The sequence below is a fragment of the Phyllopteryx taeniolatus genome, chromosome 12 (genome assembly GCF_024500385.1).
Source record: "Phyllopteryx taeniolatus isolate TA_2022b chromosome 12, UOR_Ptae_1.2, whole genome shotgun sequence".
Classification (NCBI taxonomy): domain Eukaryota; kingdom Metazoa; phylum Chordata; class Actinopteri; order Syngnathiformes; family Syngnathidae; genus Phyllopteryx; species Phyllopteryx taeniolatus.
In genome coordinates, this window is record NC_084513.1 from 15,898,056 (window position 1) to 15,918,059 (window position 20,004).

Consider the following 20,004-nt stretch of genomic DNA (forward strand, 5'->3'; position numbering starts at 1 on the left):
CATTGGGCAGAGGTGAAGAATGCTGTTTTGGTGACATGATTCTGTGCACTTTCAATTTTCTTTTAATGTCATTACTAAAGGCCGTGAGCTCAAACAAAGTAACTATTGTTGGAACCATTGTGGATGTCATTACACGTTGTGCTCTTGCATCACGAAATAAGAAACATGTTGCTTGTCAGTTTCCTCCATCCTGTCTTCTCCACTCAAATATATTGTTTTTCCACATTCTCCTGTGAGAAAACACTGAACTAGGACATTATGTAAGATCTTATTTCACCATAGACTTTTTTTGTGCAGTTTCTTTTTCACCGTCACGCAAGACCTGCCTCCAAGTTGTCAGAGAGTTGATCTCTAACTCCAAAGGGATCCTTGAAAGAACATTTGTAATCGTGAGAAATCTGATCATGTTTTCAACAGTTTAAATCAAACACAAACCAGTCCAATTGGCTGGGTCGATGGAATACCTATGGTTGAAATAACTGACTTATTAATGTATCAGCCATTTTAAGAATGTACTGCAGGTTCGATATCCCTTCATCTTTGTGTGAATAGGTGGACTCTGACACATTTTGGGAACTTTGCATAACAAGTAAAGCTGGACGGTATTTTGTGCTTGTGCTTTGCAGGCAGGCCTGTGATGATTGTCGTGGAATATATGGAAAATGGATCATTGGACTCATTTTTGAGGGTAAGTGTTGCATTAAGAGAACTCACGTGGGTCTGTATGTGCTCGCCATATTGCCCTAACATATAAGTATGTAAAATATGTACCCTATATTAGCTGTTTGAGACCCAAAACCAGGATTGAACATTTTTTATTTTTGTATTGTTTTCAACTGTTAGTAGGTTGATAGAATTGGGTAGAATTACAACAAAAGTGTACAACCACTTTAGATGAAACCTTGTGTATAGTGGTGCATATGCCCGAGCAATAGTCCATTTAATATTAGTGCAAATGTAAATAAAAGTATTTTACTTGCTTGTTCACAATGTAATCGTTCCAATATTATATTCCTGTCCCATGTTTCTTATTTCGTTTTTCTTCAACGAGCTGGTCCCATCCAGGGGTAATGAGAGACAATTTTGGTCGCCGTCTTTGCAGAAATTCTTGCTTCGCAAAGATAGGATGTTGGAAATAGAATAAAATAATGTATTGCTTTTTTGACAATCTCTGGATGTTCCGCCTTGATTTTAGAATACTTTTTGATTTGGCACTGGATAAAAACAATTGAATTGTTTTTTTCTTTGTCTATGTACATTCTCAGTCACCTATTTCATGGTAATCCGCAAAGGTAAAATTTATGCAACTGGATGGTTCTTGTTTGTTGAATTTGATGTTAACAAAAACATTCAAAAATAACTTGGGCATTTATTCTTTTAGGCTAGCATGCTGCGATTGGCTGGCAACCAGTTCAGTGTGTACCCCGCCTCCTGCCCGATGATAGCTGGGATAGGCTCCAGCACGCCCGCGACCCTAGTGAGGAGAAGCGGCTCAGGAAATGGATGGATGGATGGATGGATGGATAGGCTAGCATGTAGATTTGCATCTTGGAAGATGTTTGTTGAGTGCCATTCTTGTTTGTCTCAGTATTGGGGCTCAGGCAGCTAAAATAGGGCACAATTTTGCAAATACTGTAATTTTACTCTCTGTGCAAACTATTACATTTTTTTGAGTGTTCCTTCCTCCTTCATCTTTGCCCCCAATCTCATACACCAACATCATCATTTCCTGTCTTTACTGTCCATTTTTTTCCCACTTACTGACTGTTGACTTTGTGTGTGTCCTGCTCTCCCTGTCAGCAACACGATGGTCACTTCACTGTCATTCAGCTGGTTGGCATGCTGCGTGGCATCGCCTCAGGAATGATGTATCTGTCAGACATGGGCTATGTTCATCGAGATCTGGCAGCTCGAAACATCTTAGTCAACAGCAACCTGGTGTGTAAAGTGTCAGACTTCGGTCTGTCCCGAATCCTGGAGGACGATCCCGAGGCTGCGTACACGACAACGGTACACTTGAACCCTACGAAACTAGTCTTTCTGTTAAATTTCATGTGAGGAATTAAATATTCAATTATACAAATGAGACACATTTGGGGCTTTTGGCCCGTATTTTGCATAACGCTGATAGTTTATCCAGTAGTTCCTTATGTGAAAAAACAACATATGGTATTATTATGAAAGCGCACTGACAACTACATTTTCAAACTGTTGTTTTCACATACTATATGAGCCAGTGAATTCATTTGTGTGTGCATTCATTCATAATCTTATGTTTCAGCAGGGTGGGAAAATTCCAATCCGATGGACTGCTCCAGAGGCTATCTCATACCGAAAATTCTCCTCAGCCAGTGATGCGTGGAGTTACGGCATTGTCATGTGGGAAGTAATGTCCTATGGGGAGCGGCCATATTGGGAGATGTCTAATCAGGATGTGAGTACTCTTTGTGTGGAAAATATGTTGTTCTTTTAGATTAGCAAAATAACTACAGAATTACTTTATGAAAGATCAAACGCAATCCATTCTGGGACTCTGGTCGACGTTCAATTTTAACTATTTCCATTTTGGAAATAATGGAACTGAAAATCTGTTCAAGGGTCAAATTCTCATAATCATAAGAGCAGCTCAGTGGCCTGGTGATGAGCACTTCTTCCTCACATATTTTGCAAATTTGAGAGATTTTTTTCATTGAGAGACTAATAAAATTTCATTACACAATTTCATTACACAAATTTTCATTACACAAAATCTTAACTGTACAATAATTTTTAAATAACATTGAACTTTTATCATTGTGAACTATTTTAAAAGTTTAATAAATAAGTTATTATAAGTTAGATATCCATAGCACATTGGAAATATGTTTATAAAAGTCTGCCTCACAATTGTAAAGGCCAGATTTCAAATTGTACTCTGCCTGTGTGGAGTTTGCATATTTTGCAGAACTGCGGCTTCCTGTGTCAAACTTTTTTTTTTTTTAATTCTTATTTTGAAATTGCCGTTTTTATTTACTTTAGCCAGTTTTACAGGCATTTATTTTGACCTCTGCTTGACATAAATTGGACAATGATGGATCCTAAATATTTGCTTTTTATGACTTTTGATTTCAAGTTAAATTTGTATAGTGTGTGTGTGTGTGTGTATACACACACACACACACATATGCAGCGTCATATGATGAGGTGATATACATTTACAGAACATTATATAGTTTTCACAGTCATTACAGCCGTAACAACGATGTGGCCAGCGATGCAAATAATTTTGACACCCCTGTTCCTAACTGTGCATAGGTGTGAATGTGAATAGTTATTTGTCTAGACATTATTTAACCTGCAATTGGCTTGCGACTAGTCGACGGTGTACCGTGCCTTTTACCCATAGTCAGCTTGGTTAGGCTCCAGCTCTCCTGGGACCCTAATTAGGACAAGTAGTACAGAAAAAGGATGGCTGGAAGTTAAAAGTATATGCTGACGCAGACCAATTTTCTCCAAATTTTGGTTGAATTCCATTAGCTCTGTCTCATTAAATACCATTGGCACAGATAGAGGAAGGAGGGGGCAGAAATGGAACATGAGCTATTCACCAAGCGTTGATCATGAACGGTCAGCTGAAGAGTCAGAGCGTAAAGGTCAAAGGTTCATTATACATTGATCCAGTTGAGGAGAAGTTCAAAGCATTGGCTTCAGTGTGCCTGAGTGACCCGCTGATCCTGGAGCTGTGGTCAGGGATTGGAAGGGCCATGGAAGCATATCCATCCTTCTCTCAGATGAATGTGAAAGCTGCACACATAACCCCTTCAGTTTCTCTTTCATACACGTACATGCACCTACAGTATAGACATATACAATACATGCACACACCTCCTGGTCATTGGGTTCCGGGAGGATTTGTGTTGTTTGAGAATTGCTTCAAAGTCCAACCTGCATTCTTGCAGCATCAACTTGTCCAGGCTTTTACTGGAACTCCTCTTGTACGCTATAAATATAGTCTGAACATCCATTGTATAGACACATACTACTGTGTATGTACAAATAGTATCAGCTTGGGTTTGTTATTGTTTCCTGACATGATTCCCATGGCTCTTTTCACAAAATATGGCTGTGCTTTACTGTATGTACAGTAGACTCCAATAAGTCATTGGTTAAACACAGTAGCTACATTGTACTCACAAAATGTATTTAACATTAAACTCACTTAAATGCATCAGTGTATTGTCAATAGTGGACAGGTTTATCTAATTCAAGATATTTACCTGTATAATGTACAATCCTTGTCTCCGTCCAGGTGATTCTGTCTATCGAGGAGGGCTACCGGCTTCCTGCACCAATGGGTTGCCCTGTGGCACTCCACCAGCTGATGCTGCACTGCTGGCAGACAGAAAGAAGCCATCGGCCCAGATTTGCAGATGTGGTCTCCTTCTTTGATAAACTCATTCGCAACCCCAGCAGTTTATTGCCTCTGGTAGAGCACATTCAGAGGTAGGTACTCTCCGGTACAATGGCTTGATACTTGGGCGCTATCTTTCTAAATTATTGTTTGCACACTTGAACAAATGACTTACAGCTTGGGAACATTTGGTCACAAAAAAAGGGGACAAACAGTAACCTTGGAGTCGAATAATTAGCTCAATAAATTAGTTGAGATTTTCCCTTGAGGAATAGCGATGGACTTCTGCTATATGTGGATGGACCATGACCATACTACGATTCCAAGAATTATAAGAACAATATTTTCAGAGCACTTTTCCAAGCTGTGAAATCTGTCATGCTGCGAAATTAATTATGTTCCAAATCCAACATGCTGATTTAAAAAAAAAAAAAAAAAAAAGGCCGCCAGTATCTGATCTTACTGTGTTTCTGATTATGTCAGTCTACCAGAGTCTCCTGGGGAAGAAATGGACTACCCACTGTTCATCTCCATTGGCGACTGGCTGGACTCCATCAAAATGAGTCAGTACAAAAGCAACTTCATGGCAGCGGGCTACAACACGTTGGATTCTGTAGCGAGGATGAGTATTGAGTGAGTAGCCAAGCCTAAATGAAATGTCGCATCACAATCCTAATAGGAGTTATTGTTATTGTCAGCTGTGTAATGACTATTAACAGTAGTAATGATTTGACTAATTTAGAATGTCTGGTGCATAGATAAACACTTGGGTAGGTCCTTCACTCACATGATGACTTTATATGTGTAATCTCTTAAATAACACTTTGAAGATTTAGGGTTTTTTGGGGGCGCGGAGGGTTGTTTGTGTTGAGATGCATTACAAAATGTGAATTTAAGAAAATAATATGAAATACTACCATAAAATACAATGCATTAATAAAATTATACTTTGGACAATTATTAATCCTAATTTGGATTGAAAAAACATTGCCATAACATTTCATTCAGAGCTATGAGCAACGGCATCACTAATTAGCAGTCAATATCAAAATTGTAATAGTGAATGTTGAAAAAAAATGGACCAATATGATACCTTTATAGGGCATTTATCCAAATATTTGGAAAGTGACCATTTTAACCCAAGCAAATGATTATACTCCTTTCCAAGACTACAATTTACATTTTAAAGTACTTTTATTTATTACGAAATATACACCACTCTCATGATATTTAATTAAAATGATAACGTTCACTGATTATCCGGTATGCAGTAATTCACTACTGTCCTTTTCTATGTGGCGTCCATTTTGGCTCAAGGTAGTTATCACGTCTGGTTTCTTGCTCTCTAAAGGGTTACATCTTGAAGCACTAAAGGTGGCAAAAGTACTTACTCAAAAAAAGACTGGTAAAAGTAGAAGTACTGATTTAACTCCTGTATTTAAGTAAAAGTCAGTCTGACATTTAAAAAGAAATTGTAAATTCTATAATACCATTTTGATAACTTGGCACAACTGAAACTTCTCTGCACACAAAATATTATCCCTCTTATCATCTTATATCGCGCTCATACTGAAAAGAAGAGAAAAGGACAACGTATTCGTCACAAAACATTCTTGTAGCTGACAACATCCGACCTGCATTCTACAATGATGATAATTATTATTATTATTATAATTATGATACATTATACAATTCTATGTTTCCGTGTCCATGCGTGCGTATCCTCTCTCCGCTTAGAGATGTGAGGCGTATCGGGGTGGATCTGATCGGCCACCAACGGAGGATCATCAGCAGCGTACAGACCGTCCACCTCCAGCTACTGCACGAACAGGAGAAAGGCTTCCACGTATGAGGTTGCCCTTTCACATGGCCTGGGACCGACACATTGATGGAGCACATGGCAGTGAAGTCTAGACTGTGAGAGAAACACTTTATAGCGGAGGTCATTGGATTGGACAGACTGCCTCCCGGGCTTTCTTTATCCTTCAGTAGTAATGGACTCTTTTTCTACTACACACCCCTTACCCAGTACACCTACCTGGTCTGGCCAGACTATTTTTAAACCGCCCGATAAACTTTACATTCTGGCTCAGGCCCTCATTTAGGGGAATGGAATGCCTTGTTACAGCTTCAGTATTTTCTGTGTGGAGGTAAATTATCTTAGATATTTAGATTTACGAACATAATCTACTGAATCTTTGGGTTTTTCTTTTCTTGCTCATGTAGCTGCTCCTCGGTGTGTAAAAGATAAGTTTTTACCCTCTGGGGGAAATGCCCTTACCACTTTTCATTTTGTAATATGATCATTTATCATGAAGGTATGTGCATTTCTTGACTCTCTCTCTCTCCAGAGAGTCTGGTACATCATACTTGAAGAAAGTGGTGAGAAGCAAGTCAAGGAGATATCTTGAATGTTAAAGTGTATAGACTACTAATCAGTAATTATTATCATAACCTTATATCTGTATATATGTGCAGATCTATATGTCAAAGCCCTAGTGAATCTAAACTTTATTTCAAATGGTATTTATTTATGTCAGTTCAGCAGTAATCATGCAGTCACACAGAGAGATGAACAATTGTGTGATGGAAGACTTCAAAACATGGCGCTTACGCACCATCCATGTTTTTAGTGCCGCATGCCAAGCTCGCTAAACTGGATTTGTTGCCTTCACATGGGGGGGGGAAAGGGAAAAAAAGTCAAAATTATTTGAAATATGGATTTCAAGAGTTGCCCTACAGAACAATCACCACTGTCTTAACACAAGAATGTTCACATAACTCATAAATACAGTATATTAGTTCATATTACCAAATATATTACATAGACTTTTATGGTGCTTGAGAATTATGAGAAATAGTTTCAGTAAAAGGTATTGTTCATTTGTACACACGTGATTAATGGCCAGAACTAACGTGTGTGCGTGTTCAGTACAAAGCCACTGGCTGCGTTTTTCAGTCGTTCTGCTAGGCCACTGTGTGCTTACCTTGTGATCATGTAAAGGTTGTGGAATTTGTGGCAGTATAGGACTCAAGTGTACATAAAAGTAGTCTGAAATGAAACTTTTGGATCTGCAGTAGTTGATGTCATGTCGTCAGATGTTTGCCATTGAAATTATTTATCTTCATTCTGAGAAAGAATGGTAAACAGGCGGTGGTATAGAATATAAATATTATATATAAATATGAATCAAAGCCTTCTTGGTGGGATTATGGAAGTCAGCGAGACTGCCAGCTTTTCAAATGTATGACTAAGTTAGCAGAGAGAGCACGAACATAAACGGCACCATCCTAATTTAAATTTGTCCTTCAACTAGCGACAGTAAAATGCACACACATGTATGCCTTACACTCTGTTAACATTTTAGTAAATATGTTTCAGTGGAATCGAATGATCTAGTCCTTAAATTAAGTTATAGACCATATCCATAAGAGTAAATAAAATGGCTCTAGAGAACTGCTCCATTCAGTCAAAGTCACAGTATGCCTCCAGCCATCAGCTTACACAAGAAAGTTACACAATATATACAATATATACGATACATTACATGCACTCAACCCCTCTACAGTCAATGGAGAATATCAGATGCTGTTTGTTAAGCATGTTCTACTGCTGAGCAATGTTAGAACATTCTTTTGTACAAAGTACAAGTATACTAATGATTATAATTCTTGTATTTTATTTTTTTATAATTTCCAAAGAGTTGTAGATCTTGCACACTGTAAGAGGCCGTTACTGCGGATATTTATTTGCAAAATAAAGTTGAAAAGCTCTGCAGGTTGGCTGCTCCTTCTGCTTTGTTTTGGCGGGTTTTAAAGGTGAATGAAAACACAGGCTGAAGAACGGTTTGTATCGGTACACATCATTTTTATGTGATTAAATTAATACACAATTTAACCAACTGAGCTTTTTTCAGATGGATTGAAAATACAGTGCATAAGATTTTTGGAGAATATAGCCTGATGTATAAGGTACTTTTGAATACATATAGTAGTGTCCACAAGTCTTGCTTTGCTAGCTGGCATTATTGTCGAAATCACCAGCGTCAAACTGGTGGCCAGTGGGCCGGATCCGGCCCGCCACATAGTTTTATGTGGCCCGCGAAAGCAAATCAAAATCTCTCATTGTGTTCTGGTGTAATACCATTGAGATATTTGCAAGCATTTTTTTGTTACCAATGCCCCTTTGAAAAGAAGTGTAATAGTTGAAAAACATGTTTTTATAGGCTTCCGATTTCAAAACTGGCTATTCATCAATGTGTTGTGTATACTGTATGTAATTACAGTATAGGAGGTAATCTTTCATTTATATGGGTTCACAGTTGTAGCGGCCCTCCGAGGGAAGTCATAACTACAATGTGGCCCGTGACAAAAAGAAGTTTGACACCCCTGGTCTAAATGATCATTTTGACAAAGTAAGACCCTCAATATGACTGATACAGTCGATAGGATTATTGCAAGATTATAGGGGTGGAATGGTTCCAAATTCATTGTTCAGTTCATATCACTGTTTCGTGGTCGCGGTTTTTGTTTTGGTATATAAATTAAAAAACAAAGAATGCGACAGTCTGACATTTGACACCTCATTGTAACAGTCTGGCTACAAGAGAGAAATCATTACTAGATAGAAAAAAAGTTAGCTTTAACAAATGCTTAAAAAAAAATAAAGATATTCACTGTCGCCAAAATGCAGTAGAATCTTTTGTGCATATGGGGGACAAAAAGTGTAAAATCTTAAGTAAAAAATGGCTCTTAAAACTCTGACCCTTGAATTTAGTGCATACAAAGGAATTTACTTTTACACCAAAATTGTATATCAACAATATAAAATGAAGCATATACTAACATATTTTAGCAAAGCAAATTACATCAGCACAACATTCTCATGTTTTTTTCATCCTTTCGTGGTGACTTCAAGTAGCGAAAAGGTTCTATCCGTAAGGGATGGCCACTTGATTAGGGATAGCGAGGAGGACCATCATGTTTTGTTTATTTAACCCAACACAAGTGCAAAACCGAAAAACCATGGTCCAATAAGGGCCGTACCAAACGGTAGGCTACTGGGTTCGAGCACTACAAGAATACAAAACCAATTCTGACCAACTTTGGAGAGGGGTGGCACATGGGACAAGGAAGAAGCCGTTTTCGCCTGTTGCGTCACTGTGACAACAATGGAATGATGCACCCAACAGAAGCTTGCTTAATGGCAACTTGCTAACAAACAGCTGTTTAAACAAACATAAATTGATGTTTTTTTTTAAGTCAGCATTAGCTCTGATGTTTAGTCTACTGAGTGGCATTCAAGCTACTCTACAGTATGTTCAGTATAGCATTACTTAAGCTAAGACATTTTTTATACAGTGGCAGTGTCACAAGTGTTCTGTTGTTACACAAACAAATGTCAGTAAAACAACAATTTCATTTAACGTATAAAATGAGCAGCCAATAAGTCAAGAGGTGGAGCTGTTGTACTGCTCAACTCCAAAGTTGACCTGTTGAAAGGTCAATTCCTTCATTACAAATTCTAACCTTGGTTTTGCAGCACCAACCTTTACAGATGAATTCAATGGGACTGTGAAGAACACAGGGAGTCAGGCTGTGAGTGAGTGCAAAATAGGCTCAAGATCAGCAGCCGTTGTTGTTGTGGCTGTCGTCAAGCAGACCAACGCATTACAGTAATGAATCAAATTCTTCTGGAGGAAAGGCCTGGGAAGGTGCACACTAACATGATCAGGTCACCGGGTGGTTTGCAGATCTTAATTCCAACTAATAGGATTAGCTGTTGCCAGCTGGGATGCGTGGGCAGCATCTCAGCATGTTACAGCATTCGCTCCAAATACAGCGAACACACTTGTTTGCCTTCGGTTGGGATTTCTTTTTTTAAAACAGCAAGTTGTATTTCCAGTTATCATTCAATTAATGGGGTGATGCGTAGTATATTTCAAAAGTTTAGCATCAATTGGGTTTAATGGGGCTGCTGGATAAACTGTCGGGCTGGCTCGGCCTGAGGAAGAAGGAAGTCAATGTTTTGTGTCTGGGACTGGACAACAGCGGCAAAACTACAATCATCAACCGGCTGAAACCAGCTAATGTAAGTACTCACTACTGATCTGAACCTTCTAGAACTAACAGGGCAACAACAAAAGTCAGCACTACATTACTTTGCAGTCGTTCATTGATTGCTTGTTTTCAGCATTCGAATCGTTTAGGCCCATTCTCAGAGGAGTGGAAACATGTTAGTCAGGTAAAGACTATCATACTTCGAATACACATTTATATGCTGACATATTTGTCAATACTTTTCTGTTTTGTGTGTACACGTGCGTGTCTGCATGCAGACACCGGGACAAGAAATAGTCCCAACAATTGGCTTCAACATTGAAAAGTTCAAGAGTTCAAGGTAGCCATCAGACATTTTAAATATACATAAGAATTTCCTTTTTGAACTGGTTAATAGCCATCATTTTCAACTGATTCTGATGCGGTTGTTCTTTTTCTACATATGCAGCCTTTCCTTCACAGTATTCGACATGTCTGGCCAAAGCAGATACAGAAACCTGTGGGAGCACTATTACAAGTATGCGCACACAGCATTGCTCATTTCTAACAATCATTAAAACATCTCAATCCAATCTGTCCTTGTGTCCTCCTCAGAGCACTATTACAAGTATGCGCGCACAGCATTGCTCATTTCTAACAATCATTAAAACATCTCAATGCAATCTGTCCTTGTTTCCTCCTCAGAGCATTATTACAAGTATGCGCGCACAGCATTGTTCATTTCTAACAATCATTAAAACATCCTCGTTTCCTCCTCAGAGAAAGCCACGCCATCGTATTTGTCATCGACAGCAATGACAAACTTAGAATGGTGGTTGCCAAAGAGGAGCTCGACACTCTTCTCAACCATGGAGGTAGAGTACAAGATCCCTACAATACTATAATATTAACAGTGCCAAAATAAGTGATTCTCGTACTTTTTACACCAGATACCACCTCCCCCCAAAAAGTGTTCAGAGTATATTTGTTTTTGTTAGTTACAGTAATAAAGGGGTAGGGGCAATTAAGAATAAACAACTCAGATAATGTGTAGGCACGAGTGTGATGTTCTTACACTTACACTTACACTTGCTTGCTTACACTAACTGCTATTCAGAACATTTCCTAAATCTCTCCACCTTGACCAAGGCCCCATTTCCAGCTGGAAAAAAAATAAAAAACAGCCCCTGTTCATGATGCTCCCACCAGCATGCTTCACTCGAGGTATCAGGCACGTGGACAGACATTTTTGGACAGACTTTTTGGCACACAAATGATGGCAGGTGTGTGCTGACTCCCATTTAACATGAGTTTGAATGTGAGCACAACTTGTTATCTCAGTTGTTTATTTTTACTTTCAACCTGTAAATAGTTTTTCAATTGGGTTTTACAGGCTGTAGGTTAACTTATTGTGGGAATAATTATTAATTAATTAATATTATAATTATTTCTACCTACCATTTGAACAGGGGTGTGCTTTTTTGTTCATAGTGGTATTATTGACTGTTACTGATTGTGTTAACAGAAATAAATACTGTACATACAGTTACAAATTAAATACATACCACTGTTTTTTCTTAATTTTATGAATAATTTTGGTGATGGGTTCCCTATTTTTGGCTTGAGCACCTGCCCCCAAAAATGTCTGCACGTGCCTCACTGTTATTAATGTTAAAAATGGTTTGTACTCTGAATTTAGGATGGTTACAATTGACCCTGGAACTTGTATATAACAATGACTAGTGTGTATCAATTATTTGCTACAGGAAAATTGTTTTGATGCGCAACTGTATTTCACTAACTAGCACATGGAAGCTACTACAGCATGGTTTGGTTTTTTGGGGGATTTTTTGTACCCTTGGTTTGACAAAACATGATAACACTCCATGACACATGGTCAAACCTTTTTTTATATTGGTCAGTTTGTGTGCGTGTGCGCTTTTGCCATTTCCAAGTGCCCTATAAATTGATTGTTTTCCACCCTGATGATGTGTAAGAGCCATGAATATGTGCAGCAATTGAAACTTGTTTTTTTTCACTGTAAACTGTGACTCACAAATGGCCACCACTTGTGGGTTTAGGTTCATTTTGAATGACTTGTAAACTTGACTTTTTCAGATTATTTGTTGTAGCCTCCATTTTTGCTGAAGATTCAACTTTTTTCATTGTGTTACCATGCAGATATTTGCAATAAAAAGCTGCCCGTGTTGTTCTTTGCAAACAAGATGGATCTACGTGATGCCATGTCATCTGTCAAGGTCTCCCAGATGTTGTGTTTGGAGAATATCAAAGACAAACCTTGGCACATCTGGTAATACTTCACATTTACTCACATTCTGTTTATTAGATCCATATTTTTCATTTTTATTTATTTATTTATTTATTTTAAAGGAAGTGCCCTTGAAATGAAATGGCTGAACTCAGGAATCTGGTTAAATATAATTGGCCTGGACAGCAGCATAGACTTGAACCTGAGTGACTCTTTTATAGATGTTTGCCAACTTGTTTACTCATTAGACAGATGGAAGGCAGATGGATGAGGAGCTCGGCAGCTTTAAATGTTCAAGTTGTGAAAGTGAACGTGCGCTAGGAGACGATTAAATCCTCAACCTGCTCTTTTGGTCCCTGAAGTGCTAGCAATGCTATCGAGGGAGAAGGCCTGCAGGAAGGGATGGACTGGCTTCAAGGTAACGTGTGCATTTATAATGCTATACAGTCATAGTATTCTAAAATATGTTTTATGCTAATCATGTATTTCAATGAATAATATTATCTGCATCCTGACTACCATCCTTATTTAGACTTGTCTTGTTTTATACCCATAGAACAAATCGCACAGTAAGTACTGTATCGCCGTTCTGTGATTATTGTAGCAGTTTTGTGTTGTGTGCTTTGTCCACAAAATCAGTATATTAAAGTTAAACAACACCTAAGGATCTTAATTCACAAGAACAACCAAAATATTACCAGGCACAATTTACCCCCCACCCTCACTCACTCCCTTTAGGAGAGTAACTTCCTTGTCTTTCAGTAGCATCTGTTTTAAATGTTGTTTCACAAGAAATCCCCTTTTTTTTGTACATTTTAATTGGAATAAGGGTAATCAGCTAACTTCAAATGTTTTTTTTTTTTTTACCTTTAACAAGGTCATATCAAAACAACGACCAGTTGAATGAGTGAAATGCAAATGGAGATGGACAGTTGGACGCTCAAACTTCATTGAGAAAGCTTTGTGTCGTAGGGTACGCAGTAGGTATTTTCAATGCATGCTAAGATATATTTTTGCAAATACTGTAGTATTACAGTATTTGTACGAAACGATTTTGTTACCCGTTAGGCTTAGGTAGATAGATAGATAGATAGATAGATGTTCTCAAATGCTAACATGTTACAATATTATCATTGGTATGAAATAAAAAATAGTCTTTTGACACCAAGGACGGAAATAGAGTTTGAATGACATTTTGATCTGCATGCAACAATATCAGTACCATCCTAGTATTTATGAAAAAGTTTTTTTCATGCATTTATACACATTTTTCTATCAACAATGTTTTATGATGGAGGACAATAAAAAGCTTTGTTACGTATTTAAAGATTGCATAATCTCTTTTTTCTTTTACAAAGCGCTTTAATAATACAACTTTGGATTCCAAACTTTCTGACCACATTACTATGGCAAACACTGACTATGGAAAATAGTCCCATATGAACAAACTCTACAAATACAACATTAATCACATGAACAAACTGCATTACAACCTCAATGACAGAGAGTCAGTGCAAATAAATAAACAATGTCAATAAATATTTTCTTTTATAATAAATATTAAATACATCCTTCGTGACAAATACATTCATCATTGAAACGTAACCTAAACAAACTTTCTTTACTTTGTGTAATATTCTCCCGGCAAGTGCCTTTGCATCGTTCCTATTTAAGCAACACATGGAAGAATTTCGCATGAAATCGAGCACTGGCGTCCAGGAGAAGACACGTGGCCGTGAAAATGTCCCTGTTGTCAGGACGGTTTCCTGGAAACATGGAATAGCATTAATTAATTTTTGATGGGGTGTCATGTAAAGAAGAGGCGCGCTGACCCAACTTACCGTCTACATACATGTACAGAAGCTCAGCGATGACGTCTGAGAACATGTTCTCCAGATGGCGGATGAAGGTGAACTTTTGGACATCTGAGCTGAAGCCCTTGTGGAGCTGCTGTACCACATTTACCACCCAATTCATTTCATAGCCGTCCTTTTCACACACCTACATATTAGAGATAGAGAAAAATAAGCTTGTTTTCAAAATGGCAGACAGTTACAATAAATGTGAAGTTTTGTTGCCACTTCAAGGGGGTAAAATTCTTCTTACTGTATCTGGCCCTAACAATTCCGAAGTGTCAGAGTTTGTGAGTACTCTCCAATTCAATAAATATATAAACAAATCCATACAGAATTGTCCTTCAAAACTGTCACAGACAACAGCAACACCAGGGATGCTGTGGGAAATGATCTAATTTCACTTAAATCTGTCATCAAATTGTTTCATTGGAAATATATCTTTGTTTCTCTGTCTACGCCATTGACATATAGTGACAGGCAGAACAATTAGAGCAGGTTAGATGACAGAGGGGACAATAAACCTGTATAGCCACCTGTTTCCATTTATACAATTGAATAAGTCATGTCTTCCTGCGAGTATATCAGCTTTGTGTTCAATTAAACAAGCCAGAATTTCACAATGAGTCAGTAAATGTGTGAGTAAATGAAGACGAGAGCATCATTATTTCAGTATTCATACTTTTTGTGACTTGGTTCAGTGGTGTGCTGTGAGATTTTTCTAATGTGAAATGGGTGCCTTGGCTTAATAAAAGGTTGGGAAACAGTGGTGTACATCCTGCATCCCAAAAAGTGACAAAATTAAGTTGAATTGGAATGAATATGCCTCTTCCTTAGATATACTGTAATAGAACAATAATCCCTAAAAATGTTGTTTGTTTTTTTTTGTCCTCTTTTGGATTAAGGATACAAATAACATCAGTACCAACCAGAATAATGTAGACAATGACTTTGGCAATATCTCTGATGAGTCCCAGTTGAGCCCTGCTGGCCAAGACAGTGTAGCAAAACCTCTTGCCACATACCACCAAGAGCCGAGCGACATTCTCCACGTGCCATGGCTGAGGAATGACTGCAAATGTAGAACACAGCATCAAACAAATCAGCTCATTCCATTTGTTTTGATGTATATGAACATGTTTCATTCGTGCAATCCTTTGCTTATCTTGAGACACTCACATTCACACCTAAGGACAGCGTAGAGTCTTCAATTCATCTAACAAATGTTTTTGTTTGAGGAAACCCACCCAAGCAAAATCTACGAAGAAGGCCTGAGCCGAGATTCAAACCCAAACCTCTCAACTGTGAGCCAGACGTGCTAGCCACGTGATCCAGCGTGGCACTGTACATGGAATTTCATTTTTAACAAAAACAATAATGGACGAGTCGCTAATGTCAACTCATAACCTCGGGTGGTGTCCATGTCGGAAAAAAAAAAACCATCAGTAAGTTACATAACATCTCTGCATCTTTCAATATATATTGACTTTGGGGGGTTGGGAGAACATTTTAGGTAATTTAACCATTTTTCATTTTCTGCATATAATGTGAAGAATCACCGCCTAAGTACAGTTCAGTTGTATTTAACTTTTTTAGTACATACATTTGCATTTAATCTTTAAGAACTGTTTGTTTTCAAACTTTCATTTAGGTCAATTTTTTATAGATTTTTTACGGGCAGCACATTTTAATTGAATCATTATTTAATTACATTTTTTTCCCCTTTATTTAAGTGCAGTGCCTATGTTCTAACTGCATAATGTTACAGTGTCTTACACTAATATTAAATATATGGTACTATTGAAGAATAAAACCTCTGTTTTGTTTTTGATGAATACTTCAGTCTATTACGCTACTGTATTTTAATGTTGGTCATGATGGTGGTACTTGGAGAGCAAAGTATTTTTTAAGGCGGTACTAAAGAAGAAAAAAAAGTATAAGAACCACTGCTCTAAATGACAATATTTAAAATGTGGGCGTTGTTGTCAGTAGTTTACAGAGTAAAACTAAAATGTTAATTTTACTCTCACATTTACGTACACAGGGAGATAGCAAAATGAGAGAAACTGATCATTTTGCAGTGGTCTGTTAATTTTTTTTCAAGAGCTGTAATACATGTACATGAATGTAAAAAAAAACATCCACATCCAGCTCACCCATGACCAAAACAAGGACAAACGTTATAGAAAATGGATGGCGTTACCAACGATCTCCTCGAAGACTGCTAGGGTTGACTGCATGGTCCAGTCTTTGATTACCGGTTTGTTGAAGAGCAGAAGGATGGCCCTGGCCAGGTTCCAGAGAGCATCCTGAGGCAGCTCCCGTTCTACGAGATCCTGCCAACTGATGGCGCCTGAAAGGAGGAGTAAACCCTGCCCACCTGTTGCTTTACACCACAGGCCGGGGTGAATGAGAGTTACCTTACCTTCGGACAGCTGTGGCCCATATAGGATTAACAGTAGGTGCGCTTGCTTGAACAAGGGCCAGGGCTTCAAGAGCTGCAGGAGCCAAAATCGACAGTCTGATTGGTTCGGCGACAGGTCCAGCAAAACCTTGCGGCAGAAGTAGCGGAGCTCCAGCTCTTCTAAACATTTCAGCCCTGCAGACACAGTGAGGAAATCAATGCATGATGTTCTGTTTTTCTTCAAACATCTTCTTTGCACAAACATTTTGCTCACCCAAAACATGTTTGAGGGGTTTGAGGTCAGCTAGGGCTCTGTGGGAGCCAGTCAAGTAAGTAAGAATACATATTTTTGGGAGACAAGGTTCCAAGTCCGGTCGCCTATTGACCAGTTTGGGGAAAGCTTTATTTTAGAGACCCATACCAGGTTTTTCAGTAGTAGTGATTGTCTCAATTTTATGCAGCAAATCGGTCACTTCACACAGGAATTGGAAAACTCTTTGGCACTCAAACTCATCCCACCCTGCGATCATGGTCTGTAAAAGAAATCAATAGGAAAAAAGCATTTGTATTGAGCAGGTTTTCTGTTGTATCTAGTTATCCATCCATCATTTGAGCGTTCACCTGCAGAAAAACTCCATATCTAAACAAACCAATGCAGTCTGGTGCGGCGCACGTCTCCCGCAGGAAGCAAGGAACCTGCAAACGACATTAAAAATTCATGTAAATTAATCAATGTATAAAAGATTGCTCACAATATATCTCACCAAATGTCTTTTCACGTTTCCTACCTGTGAAAATTTGTACAGGATACATTTCAGCCTCTCTTTTGTAGGTAGCAACATGGTGCATCGTTTGAACAACACACCTGAAGGCAACATGAGAACAATACTGATATAGCTACAGTTCACTACTCACAAAAAGTTAGGGATAAGGGGCTTTCGGGTGAAATTTCAGGATGAACTTTACATAGGTGAACGTAATGTGAACTTCTCTAAATTTTGCTTTGACTGTTCACTGTTTCAGTACTGGAGCTGTAAATGGCAAAATTCTGTAAATCTCCACAACTGCTTACCCAGGTCTCTGAAATGTTCACCAAAACATTCCTGTTCAGGGCAGCTGGTGTTATGAAAGTTTCGGTGCATCAGTTTTCTCTTCCAGGCCAGGGTGCTGATATAGTCCACCACATATCTATTCATCTGCTTGGACGCTAAACAGAACACACTGACCTCCAGCACTGCCAAATACACATTAAAAAAAAAAAGTACGCTTGATAAAGAATTAAAAGCAAAACAAAACAAAATCAAAAAGCTACATTATATTATTTAAAAGGTAACAGTGGTCAATTTAGTTTGACAGTGCAAAAATTAACTATCAGTTCAGTCAGTTTATGGCTCCGTCTGTAAACTGAATCGCTACTTTAAATAGTTACAAGTATTAATTTTTTTTTCTATCCGTTTAGTTTACGAGTACGTTCAGATTGGACTCCTATTCTGTGCACCTTGCCGCACCTTACCTGACAGGTTGTCCAGAATCATATGAAAGACCTCCAGTGGAAGTTTCTGGAAGAAGTTTCTGCTGTCTTTCAGCTGACTGCGGGTCGTGACAGTTCCCCGACCGAAAGTCCAAATGGGCGGACTCGGCGTGTGCGTTCCTGCTTTTCCTCTCGCCATTATTCACTGGAAAATGTCAAGAAACTCCCTTTACTCATTTGTATTTGCTTTAGATAAACGTACGCAATACAATTATTTGGGTGTATTCACTGGGAGCAGATAGTAGTGAAACATTTGGCAAAATACTCCCTTATTTAGCTTGCTAGCGAGTTAGCGTGCTATAGCTAGGTTATACTGATGCTGTGTATTTTCTGTAACACAAAAAAAAGCTCTTAAACGAAGTAATAGCGGTATATTTCCAGTTAATTGTTTATCAATTAACTTCTAACACGCTTATGTTATTGTTTGTACAAATAAAAAACAAGAAACTCACCAATTTTTTGAACTTGCGTGAAGCCGCAATGCTATATCAATAGCTTTTTATTTAATGACACTCGGTGTTCAATATCCTTATTTATTGAGTGATATCAAAACGTACATCGGTAAATTAATGTATGGTATAGTAAACAGTTAACAAAGCAGCTTTACCTGTATAAATGACACCTCTGAAATGAGTTTGTGATATATGCTGCATGCCCTCAATTAAATTTAACCCAACTACCAGCTCGTCCAATCATAAGAAAGCAAATAATCTATTTGAAAAAACTATTTTTTTTTTTTTTTTGATGAAATTTTTATAACATCTTTTAATGTTACAACACAAATACAGTTGTGCTGTTGAACCAGCACAGATAAGATAGATAGAAGTAGTCACTTCGGTATATGTCACGTTAGTAGCAATATTTCCATGCATTGAAAGAGAACAGTAGTAAATATTACAAAACAAAACAACAACAGTGAATCCAATTTCCCAAAACTCTGAACTGTGTTTCTTTAAAAAAATTAAATAAATGTGACTCTTCTTCCTATTATTTCCATTATTATGCCAATTTTTTCCATCCAATGATATCATCAGATTTTTGTTATAAATACCCAAAGAAATATAGAACACAAACTATTTTTTATTTATTGTTAAAGGGTTAAGTAGAGACTCAAGCCGCCTGCTTTGGTTGGGACTATTTGGTGCAGTATGTATTTTTAAAAAAATATATTTTTTTTTAACTGTACTGCACTACACTATACATTATTAACCCTTTCCTACTTAAATGTTTAAAAACAAACAGTTCTTAAAGATAAAATGCAAATGTATTGCATTACTGCAGTACTGTACCTGAAAAGTAGAAAATGTACTTTACAAGAAAGGTATTACAAGTAGTAAAAGTACTGCATTTAAAAAATAATAAAAATCAACCAGCTGAATGCATAGCCACAAGCTTCATTCTAATGTTTGATTGTAATTGTATGTTTTAAATGTGGTACATGTTGGGCAAATGTTTTGGGAACCTGTCAATTACTGTACAACTACTGGAACTAAAAATGTGTATCAAGTGTCACCTCGC

The 20,004-nt window shown here is 37.8% G+C and overlaps 3 protein-coding genes across 11 annotated transcripts in view; 2 read left to right on the top strand and 1 right to left on the bottom strand.

The window, feature by feature from the left end:
* Positions 1–8,166, top strand: part of epha6 (eph receptor A6) — a 141,700-nt gene extending 133,534 nt beyond the window's left edge. For 2 of the 5 annotated variants that reach the window (XM_061791503.1, XM_061791507.1), the window contains 7 exons: positions 627–688; positions 1,382–1,477; positions 1,801–2,010; positions 2,282–2,434; positions 4,289–4,482; positions 4,874–5,023; positions 6,128–8,166. In XM_061791503.1, the coding sequence (XP_061647487.1) occupies positions 627–688; positions 1,382–1,477; positions 1,801–2,010; positions 2,282–2,434; positions 4,289–4,482; positions 4,874–5,023; positions 6,128–6,242 (980 nt within the window). In that variant the 3' untranslated portion in view covers positions 6,243–8,166. The remainder of the gene's footprint in view (positions 1–626; positions 689–1,381; positions 1,478–1,800; positions 2,011–2,281; positions 2,435–4,288; positions 4,483–4,873; positions 5,024–6,127) is intronic. The other 3 variants (XM_061791504.1, XM_061791505.1, XM_061791506.1) reach the window with 3 other exon arrangements.
* A 2,014-nt stretch (positions 8,167–10,180) lies between these two features.
* On the top strand, positions 10,181–14,784 carry LOC133486997 (ADP-ribosylation factor-like protein 6). Of its 4 annotated transcripts, XM_061792921.1 has the most exons (9): positions 10,181–10,481; positions 10,584–10,634; positions 10,729–10,790; positions 10,899–10,967; positions 11,210–11,304; positions 12,611–12,740; positions 13,061–13,116; positions 13,255–13,267; positions 13,576–14,784. In XM_061792921.1, the coding sequence occupies exons 1-9, from the start codon at positions 10,359–10,361 to the stop codon at positions 13,607–13,609; spliced, it is 633 nt and encodes a 210-aa protein (XP_061648905.1). In that variant the 5' UTR covers positions 10,181–10,358; the 3' UTR covers positions 13,610–14,784. The 4 variants fall into 4 exon arrangements, with proteins under 4 accessions (XP_061648905.1, XP_061648906.1, XP_061648907.1 ...); XM_061792922.1 differs by lacking the exon at positions 13,255–13,267 and having other exon boundaries at positions 14,559–14,784; XM_061792923.1 differs by lacking the exon at positions 10,584–10,634.
* LOC133486995 (F-box only protein 47-like) lies at positions 14,329–19,192 on the bottom strand. 2 transcript variants are annotated; one of them, XM_061792915.1, is made up of 11 exons: positions 19,094–19,192; positions 18,469–18,631; positions 18,028–18,189; positions 17,744–17,820; positions 17,577–17,651; positions 17,377–17,488; positions 16,977–17,150; positions 16,755–16,904; positions 15,481–15,623; positions 14,540–14,699; positions 14,329–14,464 (listed from the first exon to the last, which is right to left on the bottom strand). In XM_061792915.1, exons 2-11 carry the CDS (start codon positions 18,623–18,625, stop codon positions 14,364–14,366), a joined length of 1,311 nt encoding a protein of 436 aa, XP_061648899.1. In that variant the 5' UTR covers positions 18,626–18,631; positions 19,094–19,192; the 3' UTR covers positions 14,329–14,363. The 2 variants fall into 2 exon arrangements, with proteins under 2 accessions (XP_061648899.1, XP_061648901.1); XM_061792917.1 differs by having other exon boundaries at positions 18,939–19,191.
* Positions 19,193–20,004: the final 812 nt, after the last annotated feature.